Genomic DNA, 14,448 nt, shown 5'->3' on the forward strand with positions numbered 1-14,448 from the left:
GCAACAGGCCCTGCTAAAAAGTTTGCCGCCGTCTTTTTTATAAGCCCCCTTTAAGTACTCTGATCATTTTCGTGGCCCTCTTCTGGACCCGCTCCAACAGATCCACGTCTTTCTTCTGCTGAGGGCTCCAGAGCTGGACGCAGTACTCCAGGTGGGGTCTCCCCAGAGCAGAGTAGAGGGGCAGAATCACCTCCCTTGACCTGCTGGCTGTGCTTTTGATGCAGCCCAGGATACGACTGGCTTTCTGGGCTGCGAGCGCACATTGCTGGCTCATGTCCAGCTTTTCATCCACCAGTACCCCCAAGTCCTTCTCGGCAGGGCTGCTCTCAAACCCTTAATTCCCCAGCCTATATTGATACTGGGGGTTGCCCTGACCCAGGTGCAGGACCTTGCACAGACTTCAGACTAATTCTAACAGACTTTATTGAAAAACATGGAAATTCCACAAACTGTTAAAAATGAAGGTCACAGAAATTTGTTTCCTCATTAATTGTAGAAGTTTCCCATTATTTTAAACATTTAAGAAGCCTACTAAGTTATACTTAGAAATACAGAGCAGTCCTAAGCAAGCATCTCAAACGAATTTTCAACTTTTAAAATGTTAATTAAATTCTTGGGCTGGAACCTCTAACACTGTTACTATCGTGTGCTTCTTTACGTTTGCTCAAAATAGCATTTCCTGCTGAACCAAACCTCAGTACAGGTGCCCACCCACCTTCATGAAACTAGCCTTTTACCATACTTACATCTAGAAATTTTCTTGTTTTCTCGAGTTGCTTCTCCAAAGCCTGGTTTTGCTGCCTTAAGTCCATTAGTTCCGCATTTTTTTCTTGCTCTAGCTCTATGAAACGATTGACCTGTTCTTCCAAGTCTATTTCCAAGACTTTCACTTGCTTCTGAAGGTCATCATACTCCTTTTCAGCTTGACGCTGTACTTCAATTTTTTCTTTCATTAGCTTTTCTGTTTCCTCCAGCAATTCTGGTTATAATAAAAGCATCACACACTACTTTTAGATATGAATAGTTAGTAATGTTATGAAGCAAAACCACTCCCCAAGGTATCCATGCTGTACTCTGCAGAAGGATGTGAACTGGTTTGGGTTTTTACTATTTTTCATTTTTAGAAAATATATTTTCTTCTGAGAAATAATCAAGATAACCACTAAAGCAAATTCATATTAAAATTACTATCCTTTAGTTGGTCTTCAGAGGACTGTTAGCAAAGTTGTATCAGATCACTTCCCTGTTTAAGTTTCATATAAATTAAAAGGTCCTTGTATAATTGAAAAGAAAAGAAAACGCATGGGTTCAAACTACAGCTAGAGTCAGCACAGGGATTAACAATGAAATACAGAAAACCCAACCCTCTTCTCATCCCCAGTGTCAGTAAAATCAATCCACTCCCAGTCTTCATCATTTAATGTGATACATATAAATAATCTGAAAGAAATATTGAAAGACTTAGCGACGTTGCCGGGCAGACAGAAAGGGAAATTACTGACCTGTAACTGGAGCTTTGTAAAATCAGTGACTGCATGAATACCCAATTTTGAGTCCTCATGGAAAGGCTGGCAAGCATATATAGTAAAGCCCCAAACCACTCTATTAAGACTCTTAAGCCACAGCCCATTGAAGTACATAGTAACTAACCGTACGAGTCCCTTGAGGTAAAACCCAAACTGTAAAGTGCAATTACATTTGGTGAATCTTTAAAACATGATTGATATTCAGACAGAAACAATACAATTTACTTTCACTATAGAAGAAAGATCCTTTAGGCACCATCATCTTACATCATATTTAACCAATTCTCATTTCTAGGTAACCATTATATATAAATATAATACAGTGTTTAGTTATCATAATGAATGTCTCAACTGTATTTGGAAATAAAAAGAAAAAAAACACTACAAAAATATCCCTCCAATACCATCTAAGTAGCTGTAATTCATAGGTGAATAAGATGATGGTTATTCATGAATTTGCTTATTACGTTTAGAAATTATAAGAAATGTTAGCGAAATGTAAAACTGAGTATGAAATACAACATCAAAGCTGCAGGCCAGTAAGAGTTACAAGTAATGTCAGTAAGCCAAAAGCCCAATAATCCTGATTAACAATGTCAGTACGTGTAAGTCTTCCACCCAATTACAGATTGGCCATGCAACATACAAACACACCTGCTTGGGAAGCTGCATCGACTGCAGCATCTACTAGGCCTAGGAGAATAGAGAGAGAGAAAACAAAAAAAGAAGCAAAGTAATTCACATGCCAGCTATAGTTTTCTTGTGGTGCAACAATGTAAGAGAAAATGAAGCCAAAGATAGATTTGGCATTTAATGACAAAGTTGTTGAGATAACTTAGGGAATGTGGTAAGTTATTCTGGTATGCATGATGTAAGTACCTACAAATATTTATAGAATTGTTTATCCTTACAGTTGTTATACATAAAAATAACTTTGAAATAGTTAGAAACCTAAAACATATAACAAATAACTAAACCGGAATCATAGACAAGGATCTTCTTTACTATAAAGTAGGAAGCAACAGGTCGTTCTTAAAATTTCATTGTTACACAGAGTGGACACAGGAAATTGCACATACACACCAAGATGTGTAATTTATAAAAATAGCAACATTATAAATTGCCATAAACTTTTAGAAAGTAAATAAAATGGTAATTTCATCCTGCTATTTACAATGTAAGCACTGCAATCCTTGAAAGATCAGTACTTCTTAAAACACCACTGTTCTAATTTTCTTCCCCTCTCAAACATGAAATATTAATTTAAGTTACTAGTTTAAGGAAGAATTAAAAGACATTTACTTCATGAAGGTAAATGCTTTTTTTGAGTAAGCAGTTAGATTACATTCACATGGTATTTATCTGGAATTTTCACCATCAGTGCTGAAAGTTTTCATTACTGGTAGATAACAGGCTTTCTTTATCATGCAACTTTTGTGCCACTCTTCCCCAAAAGAGGAATTTGTTAGAAAAGTATATCTTCTGTGTCTAAAATAAGTATGGCCATCAAGTGTAGTTCAATCATGTTCTGGTAGGTATGCTTGCTAGTCCCTCTAAAACTCTGTTTGGAAACTATTTAGACGAGTACTTTTATCCATAGGTGCTAACTTCAAGATATTCCATCTCCAGCGATAATATAAATAAAAGCAGATTTTCAGAGGTATTCAGCTTTTGCTGGCTTAAAGAACAATTGTGATTGCTCAGCACATCGGAAAATTCAGTCATTTTTTGTTTAAATATCAAGAAAAGCTATCATGCTAACATTAGACATCAGGTATGAAAATATCACATTTTGCCCTATCACATTTTTATTAATGATTACAAAGAGGGGGGAAAAAACCTTCACCAAGATTACTTATTATTTTACTTGAAAGTATAAAAAAATCTCATAGAAAGATCGTGAGGAATACATACGCTGCTCTACTGGCCCCGCATCTGCTCTCATGGCATCCTTCTGTCTGGAGAGTAACTCCTTTTCTTCCTGGATCTGCTGCTGTTCAGCCTCTAACTCCTGCAATTTGTTACCTGTACACAGTAGCTCTTGCTCAAGATGGTCAATTACATCTATTTTTTCCTGGAGTTGTTTTTCCAGAAATGCTTTTTCATCTGCATAGCCATCAATGAGGCCTGTAGAACATCAAATTTGGGGCAGATTTAATAGACAATAAAGGACAATTTGAATTTTTTGCATGGTGAAGTCACTATAGTATTCTCACATGAATGCACACGCATGTTAGATACTCAGCACCTGACAACTTCTACTCCTGTCCTTGCTATTCTTCTATGGTGAACAAGTTACAGGAAGGATAGCACAAGACCAAATACAGCTCTTAATTTTTTTTCAGTGCAAGACCTCTGGAGCAAACAGGAACTCCAAAGCCAAGGAAAAATAATAAACACAGGAGAAGTAAGACATTTCAAATAAAGTCAGGTGCCAGGTGCCATTTTAGGTGCCTCAAGACATTTCTCTGACCTCCAACCAGTTTCTGTAAGATCATGGGTCTCCTGTAGGTCAGGTATAATACAGATGCCTCCAACAGCATAAGGCACTGAAACTGGCCGTAGGTGTCCATGTTTAGCACCTGAATCACTCCCAAAAGCCCTGTAACAGCTGACATCTAAGAAACAATTTAATTTCTTTACTATTAATATGCAATTTTTAAAGTAGCATAGAACAATTAATGATCTTTTTAACAGAGAATCTGGGACACCACCTTGAGAATATGTCTTGTATGCTTTTAAAAATGGCTTCATAGTGAAGTAGTTTATCTAGGAATCTGAGGGGGAGCTCTATTTTAGCTTTATGAATGATATTATGGCTGTAAGAAATGGCACCATCTTGGAATGATGCAGAAGTGAGCACAAAGCTAAAGACGTAGGAAAAAACAGTGAATTTCCTTGAGGGCTGTACAAACTAAACTGAGATCCTGTAATGGTATTGGCTTCAGAAGATTCACATCAGTCCTTTCAGAAACCTGTCCACAGAACACAAAAAACATTTTTACTGAGTGACAGAAGGTACTAAATGGGTATCCCAGATTTCCATGGTAAGGTGTGTTCTGTCATGTCGGATACCGATGGTTCCAAAAGACAGGACATCAGTCATACAATGTCTAAACTTTCTCAGTTGGACACACACACCTATCTCACAGGTTTCTTCTTACTAAACCCACAGAATCTAAGTAGTATTTTTTCAATATCAAACTATTTTCAATATGAAAGTACTTTATCAGTATAAATCTATAGTCTTGAGTCAGTATTAAAATGGATTTTACCCTGGCTTGAGAATATAGGAAAACTAAAGATGTTTCCATTTGTTATCAATGTAGACAAAGTAAAACCTCTGTGAGCACTTAGTTCCGTATCAGAGGAAATTAAGTAACAGTGGTCCTTGCATATACAGTCTGAGAAACACAGGTCTGGTCCTCACGCATATCAATCATGCACTGCTGACCAATCTTGTTTTCCAGACTTGGATTCACAGAGAACACAGCCCCAAACAGGGACTGGCTGGGGGGGGGGAAAAGCTGTGAACTAGAAATCATTAACAGCACTTCAAAAATTTGAGACAGTACAAATTCCAGTAGTTATTTCCACCGTATCAGATGCTGTTCACAATGAGTACTTAACAGATTGGAAGTTGAGAGGGCATTCCCAGGTTAAATAGAGTGCACATCCCCACCAAAAAGCTATGAACAATGAAGAAGTCTGCGAAGATCACATGTTGTGGTATTTACTCCTGCCTTTTTTTTTTTTTAAAGAGACGTAATTGAAGTTGTCAGAGTTCAGTGAACAAATTGGCATTAGCTTTTCTATCACATGAGATAAGTCATATCTGACACCACTAAAACACCAGAGGTTTGAAAATGTCTCAGCCACAGCAGTTTTTGTGATAAGAAAGAAATGATCAAAAATGACACATTTTATCTCAAGAGAAGACAGAGTACCATCAGATATATAATGAACTTAGACATTGTTCTGCATACCTATCTAAGGAATTTGATAAGAGAATGTAGTTTGGCTTTGTCAGAGTACGCTCACAACTCAGTTGAATGAGCAGAAGAAATTAAATACAAAGGAGTTCTACGGCATTTTTGTTTTGTTATATCAATACAAAAAAAAAAAGGTGCCTGTCATTTAGAAGTGCATTAATTTCAGAAGTTCACAGAAAAAAAGGATGAAAAAAGATTTAATTAATTCAGGAGTTATAAAGCATTAAAGCAGTAAGAGGGACAAATTAGCTGAATTCCTGCAAAGACTGAACTGAATTAAATCTCTACATGTGACATAAATCTGCACCTAACTTAAAAGCTCAACTATGCAATATATCTATGAAGGGCTAGAACTAACATCAAATTCTGTCTCTCATATTCCAAAACTGTTCATGAACCAAATCGACACAGCCGGTCTGTCAAGTCTTATAAACTGACATTGCTATTGCTCTGATCAAAATTACATTCCAGTTAAAAATTTTTGAAGATTGTTTCCACTTTATATGCTTCCAAGTTTTTTTTTTCCCAAATAAAACATTATCAGATAAAATCCGGAGAGTGCAAAACATAGCTTCATAGCTCTCACTACATTTTCGTGTTTAATATACTTTCTTTGCTAGCAAAAAATACATACTTGACTCATCTATTATATCTCCAAAGCAGGCTCTGATGGAATATTTCAAGCATTTATTAAAATTTTACAGGTAATTTTTGCGTTCATTTACATATGGGCAATCCCATTATCTACAAACTGGCATCTAGGAAGAGTTTGCAGTTTCTTTGCTGTTATTAATTTGTTTGCACAAGCAAATTTTGTAACAGAAGCGCACTGCTCAAGAGAAGAACCCAGTTAATTTTAGATTTTTTGCTTGTCTGGTGGTAAAAGGATAAAAATAATAAAAAAAAAGAAAATAAAAAATTGATAATAAGCAGGTCTCCTTCTGTGGGATGTAATCTTCAAATACAATTATGCATGCACTCTATGCAAGAGAGTCCTACACAAATGGAAATGTATTTATTGTAAATGAAAAGGCAAGCTTGTAGTTCTTAGTGGAGAACCTAACTAAGCCAAAAAATACAGACCCAGAAAGGCAAAGCAACAGAGATAAAAAAAAAAAAAATATTATGAACTTAATAAATAAAATTAGTCTTTAGTATGATTTTTTTTTAAATGCTACTTGTAGGATTAAACCTATGCAGACAGCTCTGACATTATGACAGATTCCTCCCTTTAAGTAAAACTTAACACTAACCTCTCTCTTTGTCCTAATGTATTAGCCTATTTTACTTTATTATTGAAGATTTGTGAATAAAAATTCTATCAAGACAAAAATATTATCCTCCAAGGAAAGCAGCAACAGACATAAAAGATGCCTACGTTCTGAAATTCATCAAGACTAAACAGTTTTGTAACTCCATCTGTGCAAGAATATAAATTCTTAGGTCATCTATATTTTGGTGGAAGATTTCATCTTTTTTGCATGTTAAGATGTGTTCCATGCAAGATTTTTTCACTCTTAATTTAATATTAAAAAAAGTAATAATGCCTCTTTCAGATTTGAATCTATTCCCTCCGAAATCAATTTTCCTCCTTTCTAGTTTTGCTAAAGCCATTGAAATGCTGCAGCCAGTACTGGTGCTGATGACACAATGTTTATGCTGTGTGAACTGACAGGCTACCAAACTGTCCCTCGCACCACATTTTAGACACATGGCTTAGAAACCTGCACTTCTTTTCAGGTTATGTGTGTCCCAGCTATTAATAGTGTGTGAACTCACGTTGGATTATCTGTCTGTGTAAAAAGAAGAGGAAAGCTGGCAGGGTAGCATTCTCCAGGAATAACATTTGGCTATAAAACTTTACTCTATGCTCCCACTTTGAAACAGAGAAGTCTGTTGAGCTTCAGAACTAAAATATCTTTCTGCTTACTACTACAGAGGTCCTACCTATAGGGTAGGTGTTTTTTTGCATCTTTTCCAGATGCTAATTACAAACAGATAGTGGTAGAAATGCTTGGTGGAAACAAAACATTCAGCTATCGAAACAATAAAGCTACTTCTAAAGAACAAATTAAGTGTCTGTCAGATTTGAGCATATTTTCCTGATGTCAGAAAAGATTAGATTTCCCCTGTTGTAACACCCTACAATTTTTAATTGCTTCCTTAATGCAGTTCCAAATACACTTAAAAAGATCACTTCAAACAGAGTGAAAATTGAAACATATCACCACCATATCATCAAATTCACAGTGAAGGTTCTATGTTTTTATCCACGTTTGTGTGGAACTAAGTCAAGGTCAAGAGGCAGCAGGCACAAACTGAAATATGGGAAACTGCAGCTCAACACATGAAAAAAAAATTTTTTTTTCTCTCCCCTCTTTGACAGTGGTCAAACACTGGAACAGGCTGCCCAGAGAGGTTGTGGACATTCAAAACTTGACTGGACACAGTCCTGGGCAACCCGCTCTACCTGACCCTGCTTTGAGCAGGGGGTTGAAACAGATGATCTCCAGAGGTGCCTTCCAGCCTCAACTGTTTATGATTCTATGATTCTAAGTTGTTAATATTTAAGCTTGTCTGCACAGGCAGACATGTTATGATGAAATAAATTAATTTTGAGGACAGTAACACATATCCAACCTATTATTTTTAGTAAGTCAGACAATAATAAGCGCGGCAAAGTTGGGAAACAGAATCACAGTGCTTGATGTTGGAAGGGACCTCCGGAGGTCATCTTGTCCATAACTATCCAGAAGGCTGATAACATTCTAAAATTTGCAAAGAAATTGATCTAATTTGCAATTTCTTTACCCAATTAATAGGTAATTGAGTGCAAAGTCCAACAACTGATCAAAAAAGCTACTCACCTTCAGCTTTATTAAGCTCCAAAGCCAACTGCTCTCTGGCTTTGATTTCTTCATTAAGACGTTCTTGTAGTTCTTCCTGATACTTGATAAATTCTGTGGCCTCTTGTTGCTTTTTGAAGGACTCTCGCATGAGTTCTGTCTGAGTAATTTTAGCATGTTCAAGCTACCACAGGAAAAAATTACAGAAGTTAGATAAATCAAAGGTTTTCTGATAAATAACTATCCTATCATTCCTATTTAATTAACAGTTGCTTTACAGTGTGATGAGAAGTCTCACATAACTTCACTAGACATTCAATAATATCTTTACTGAACACAAATTTGCAGACTACAATAGGAAGATTGAAGATTGACAGTACAAAAGTCTAAGCAAATAGGCTTTGTCAGTATAGTGAACTCAATGAGCCACCTGGCTAAATCCGTGTCTTTGTTCCGGTAATTCCTGGTTTATGAGTTTACACTAGATTCACCTTTATTTACATATGAGTTTTGTACTAAATATGAGTAAGCTATCACCCACCGTATACTTAGAACGGCTAAAAAACATTGCATAAAACTGGCAGAAGTGTTGCTATAAATTGACACAAGTGGTGTGCTTCATCTCTTTTTAAGATGAAGATAAATAAGAACACCAGCAAAATGTGAATTTTGAATATACCACACTTTTCAACCAACAATGCAGTAAAGCAATGCTTCTTCCAACTGTGTCCACCTAACAGAATTATTAAGGATTTTTTTATTCTTCTCTGCTTGTCTGATGGGTTAATATTTCATGTGTACTACCACAGATGTGGCACAATCTCACTACGTCACTAACCTAAACTACTGGAAAACCAGGACTGAAATGCATAAAATTGTATACTTACTGCCCAGTTTAGACATACCCAAAGTGATAATTTCAAAAAGAATTAAAATTAGAATTACAAAAGCAAAATAGTGAAGAAGGAACATTACTGTAATGTTAGAAGTTTCAATTACACAAAATGTTCATCTAAGATAACAGCAAACTGGAGTCAATTAGCGAGATCATCTCTGCTTCTCAGCTGTTAACATTTACAGCCTACGTCCACCTCTTCAAGGGACACAGATACAAATTGTTAGAGCTGAACCAGGCATGAGTTCTTTGTGTGGCTTGTATTCAAAATAAGACAACTTATTTTGAATAAGAACAACATCAGAAAATGAAATAAGACGTATTTCCTGCTCCTCTCCCCCCCCTTTTTTTTTTTCTTTTCCTTTTCAGTATTATGGATATTGGCATATATTTTTAAGATAGCAACTCCTGTGGCTTTGCTACAGTTTCTATAAACATATTCTTTCAATTTCTTCAAAAATAAAAGTGTTCTCATCATCTCCAGTTAAGTTCATGAGTACGATTAGCTTGCTTTAAAATCTCAGAAAAATGGGTTAGGAACATCTCATCGAACATTGCACACAAGATTATTCACTTATAAATAAAATTACAGTTTGAAAAGAATATCTGAATAATCACTACATTCTCTTTTATAATACACTGAATTTAAATACTTGATTTCTTTTCTACAGCATTCCTTTTTAGATGGACATCATTAACGTGAACTATTTATTCTGACAGGAGTTAAAGAAAGGTATAAATACTGCAGCTGAATACTTGCACTGGTTTGTGATATTTTTTAAAAAAATCACAGAGTATTCCTACTTTATTCTTACATTTTGAAGTGCTTAATGTAAGACCCATCTCAGATAAAAGGGAAACGTGATAGGTTTACTGTACATAGACAACCATAAAAATGGCTTACTCAAATGCATCAAATACTCCAACTAAAACTCAGAATAAAAATTATTCTCCAGCTCTTTTCAGTAATAACAACTCAAAGTATTATTAAAAATATCATAGGGCAAAACCAAAAAGAAGCACAAACATGAACGTGATTTTTCAAGAACAAAAATTTCTTCACAGGATGACTGGGAGCCATTAGCAAGCTTGTGCTAGTTAATGTTACTAGTCCGTGCATGAAAGCTATAAAGGAATAATTTTAACTGACTGCAGCCCCCCTCCCCACTAAATTATTCACAGTGAGAAAAATATAATGTAATAAGTAACATTGAAGTGCTTTAAAAAGAGATCTCAAATCTCTGTAATTCAATATATTTCTGTGTCTGCTAAATTTCTTTCGTCAGAAATGAACAGAGAGAATTGTGTAATTAAAGCTTTTTCAGTGCCCATTAAAAACTGTCTAGGAAAAAAGCCTGTCAGCAGTACATAACAACTTTAACGATAGAGACAAATTTATATAATTTTTCACTGCATTCTCTTCTATTTAAGCTGGTTTAAAATACAATTTATTTTAAAAACTTTTATACTTACTGCATAGGGAGGTGTAGGCAAGGAGATTTTAGAAACAACTTTTAAAATGTGCCCCTTTTTTTTGTGGCTGAAGTGAAAAATTGAAGTATTTACAACTACAGAATTATTCTCATCCAAGTGTTCAGTGAAAGGAAAAGGATATGGTAAAGGCACACGAGATTCAACCTCGTATGTATCTTCTTCTTGGCCTTCAGTCCATAAACCACTAAACAGGTTAGACGCCCAGTAGGTGCGGTAAGAATCCATTCCAAAAAATATTACTGTTGCTGTCTTCTCAACCGTCACATGGGTATTTTGCACTAGCTAGGCTGGTTTTAGAATTTCTTACAGGCATTTGTAACAGAACACATACATTTAACAGTCTGAAGACACATATCAGCACCGTCGGTGACAAACCTACTCAGAATCAGCAGGAAGCCTCAGATCACATTCTCAAGCAGAGTAATTCAGGAGTGGATTAATCCAAAACAGAGCGAGGTGCAAGAAAACTTCGTACGGTCACTCCTAAAAATCCTTCTTAGAGAAGTTTCACACGAAAAAGCAACAGAAATCTTCCAATAGCAGCTAGCAGGTAATTTCCAAGGCAAGGAAGCATAATTTTGTTTTGCCTGCACAGGTACGCTGCAGCAGACAAGCAAGCTAGCAGAACAGAAACTAAAACTGATTTTCCATCTCCACTATGGCAAATGAAAGAGAAATACAGGTATGTCATTATTTGCCTTCATTCTTGTCCTTCCAACAGGAAGAACTTTCTCAAACTCTGCTAGTTTAAAGGCTTCCTGTTAGTATCTCCCAACCGAAAGAGTTCAGGGGAGTGGCTTGATTTATTTACCTATATGTAACACCAGCAGGTGGAATTTGAATTCATACACCCACTGTATGCCTTGCCTGAAAAGATTCAAACTGCACTTCAGGTCTGAAAGTGTGTGTTCAGACAGGTCTCAAATAGCTACTTTGAAGATTTTGCCAGGTTTCTCTCACTCTTTTAAGTTTATTTTAAGAGATGGGTACACGTCTGTATGCGCAACACAACTGATTAAGAGGAAAGGTCAAAATCTTTTCTGCCTGTGATTAGTTTCTGATAATAAAATATTGCAGAGTAGAAAAAATAAAGTATTCAGTTTCTGAATGTTTAAAAATGATTGTCAAGTCACCTACAAAGCCTTGGTATATACAGGAACTGTATATAATCCAGTAAGCACACAACAGTCATTGCAAAGCAGACAAGCTTGAACACTTGTGAAGTACCTCTACAGAACAGTCAGAAAAGATATCAGTATTTATACTTAATACTGTGGGAAAATGTGTAAACAGATTAACATTTTATTAACTTAAAAAAACCTAAACAGATATGACCATCAGGGATAAATCCATACTTGTATAATCCATATGAAAAAAAAGGTGTGTGTATGTGTTTGAGCCAAAACGTAACTCTGTTGCTGGTATTGGCAAGGTCTCAGCTACAAAGCTATGGAGGGAAAATAAACTTTCTCAATCAACTGACAATAAATAAAAATAAGCTGCTTAGAATACACTGAGTACTTTCATTGGTATCATGAAGAGTAAATACTTACTGCGAAAATATCAGTCACAAAAGTAAAGTAATTTAAATGTAGTAGTTTTATACATAGCCCTAAAGATCAGCAGCGAAATGTTCAGAAAAAACCACCACCAAGTGGAATAAATAATTGACAATACTTTTATAATCGCAGCATGAATTCTTAATTACTGTAAAACTTTCAAGTTTTATCATCTGCTCTTTAAATGCAAGATTTCCTACAAATGTATAACTATATATCTTTTTTTAAAAACTCCATATATTGGAGTATCTGTGTATCCTTTTTCGTTATTGTGTAATGCTAGGCCTTAAGCTGAAAAAAGACCTCAAAAAGCCAAACATCTCTTTTTAACTGAACTCACGCTCAAACAGAAGAGAGCTGTTGCAGAATCAGTTTGCAAATAAATGCAATGCAGAAACTGATTTACAAGATCCACCAGACTACTTGCTTTAGGTAAGCCAGAGGGGGTTTCGCTGAATTTGTATTTAAATTACTTTTAACTTGAGTAAGTCACAAATTAGTCTTTTATCTTTTTCTTTTTTTAAAAAGAAGAAAAGAGCATCAACTTCATTTTTGAAGTGTTTTTCAAAAACAACAAATACTTAAATGCTTAAAACTTTTAAAGTATTAGCTGAATTTTCCTATTACTTCCATCATCACAGATTTTTTTCACCTTCATTTCCAGTAGTTGTGATTTACACATTTTACACCTAGAGGCAAGAAAGCAATGATTTTTTCAGTAACATCATTACTAGGTTAACTAATAGATGGGTCTGTAGCATAAACCACACTGTATCCTTTGAATTCTAGTCTCAAATAGATTAAGGAGCTGACTCTAAAGACTGAGTTCTTCAAGAGAGCCTAAAAAGTTACAGTGAGATACAGAGTATTTACTTTGGTACCTTCAAATTGAGGTGTACATAATCTAAAAGTAAAGCACACGATATAAGCAGTGTGATTTGAACTGAGCTAGGTATACAGCTCCCATTTCAATTAACAGGGAAGTACTCCAGAGAGCAACTAACATCCCACCATGCAAAGTACCCCGACAGCAAACAGAAAAGAGTACCCATACACTGCCTCTTTTTTGGAGGCTACTCATGAATCATATACCTCACATAAATACTGGAGAGCTGGAGCGCAGATTCCTTTTCTGACAGCAAGGTGGACATGTGCTTAACTGGCCATGTTTAAATCATAGTTGGAAGAGACAGTAGGAGAGCTCCACCTTTTTGGCCAGTCAATTGACTAAAATGTTTGTCAAGAGAACTGGGCACAGTTCCCCTTAATCCTCCCTCTTCACAAGGGCCAGCTCAATGTGCCCTGACACCTCCTGTCTCATCTCTCGATTGCAGCAGAATGCAGATGAGCCATATGAGCATTGAAAGAGTGCCCTAGACTGATAAACATGCCCAAATTCAGGCTTCCTCTGCAGACCAAAGCAGATTTCTAACATGAATCTAACTTCATCAGTAAAGTAATGCTGGAGCAGACTTTTTTGGGCGTAGGCACCTGAAATATTGTTTCAGCTTTCAAAATGAGCCTACGCGTTTCAGGCTTATAAAAACACATTCATGAGAAAAATAAAAGGGGGGGGGGGAATAATCATCGAGACACAAAATTCAAGATGCTTCACTGTTAGATCACCCTACCTGATTTGAAGTTTCATTGATAGCTTCCAGAAGCTTTTCAACAGCCGCCTGTAGTCGAGAACTAATATTCAGAATGAGTTCTTCATTTTCAGGATCTATTTCCACTCCACTTTCTGCAAGATGTTGGCTCAGTAGTCCTTCATCCGTTGCTCCTGACCACACGTTAATATCATCATGTCCCATACTACTACCATGATACGAGGAACAGGACTCTGGAAAAACAACGGTTACCTTTTCACACAGACTCTTAGCACTTCACAACATGAAAAACTGTACATCTGAGTTACAATTAGAAAGACAAGTCATAAAATGATTAAAATATTTGTATTGGTCACAAAGACAGAAAGGGAAATATTGTATACTAAAACTTACACAAACAAGATACGCAATGTGTTAACTAAAAACAAGCAGAAGGGAAAGAGAAAAGCCCAGGCGGCCAGTCGTATCCTGGGCTGCATCAAAAGCAGCGTGGCCAGCAGGTCGAGGGAGGTGATTCTGCCCCTCT

The 14,448-nt window shown here is 36.1% G+C and overlaps 1 protein-coding gene across 1 annotated transcript in view; it reads right to left on the reverse strand.

Annotated features, from left to right (window-relative positions):
• AKAP9 (A-kinase anchoring protein 9) overlaps nucleotides 1–14,448 on the reverse strand; it is a 93,252-nt gene that overhangs the window by 31,194 nt on the left and 47,610 nt on the right. Inside the window, exons 21-25 of the mRNA XM_009275722.1 lie at nucleotides 13,944–14,155; nucleotides 8,386–8,548; nucleotides 3,441–3,653; nucleotides 2,181–2,219; nucleotides 747–979 (exon numbers count right to left, since the gene is read on the reverse strand). Coding sequence (XP_009273997.1) covers nucleotides 747–979; nucleotides 2,181–2,219; nucleotides 3,441–3,653; nucleotides 8,386–8,548; nucleotides 13,944–14,155 — 860 coding nt within the window. The remainder of the gene's footprint in view (nucleotides 1–746; nucleotides 980–2,180; nucleotides 2,220–3,440; nucleotides 3,654–8,385; nucleotides 8,549–13,943; nucleotides 14,156–14,448) is intronic.

The sequence above is a fragment of the Aptenodytes forsteri genome, unplaced genomic scaffold, assembly GCF_000699145.1.
Source record: "Aptenodytes forsteri isolate BGI_AS27 unplaced genomic scaffold, ASM69914v1 Scaffold172, whole genome shotgun sequence".
NCBI lineage: Eukaryota > Metazoa > Chordata > Aves > Sphenisciformes > Spheniscidae > Aptenodytes > Aptenodytes forsteri.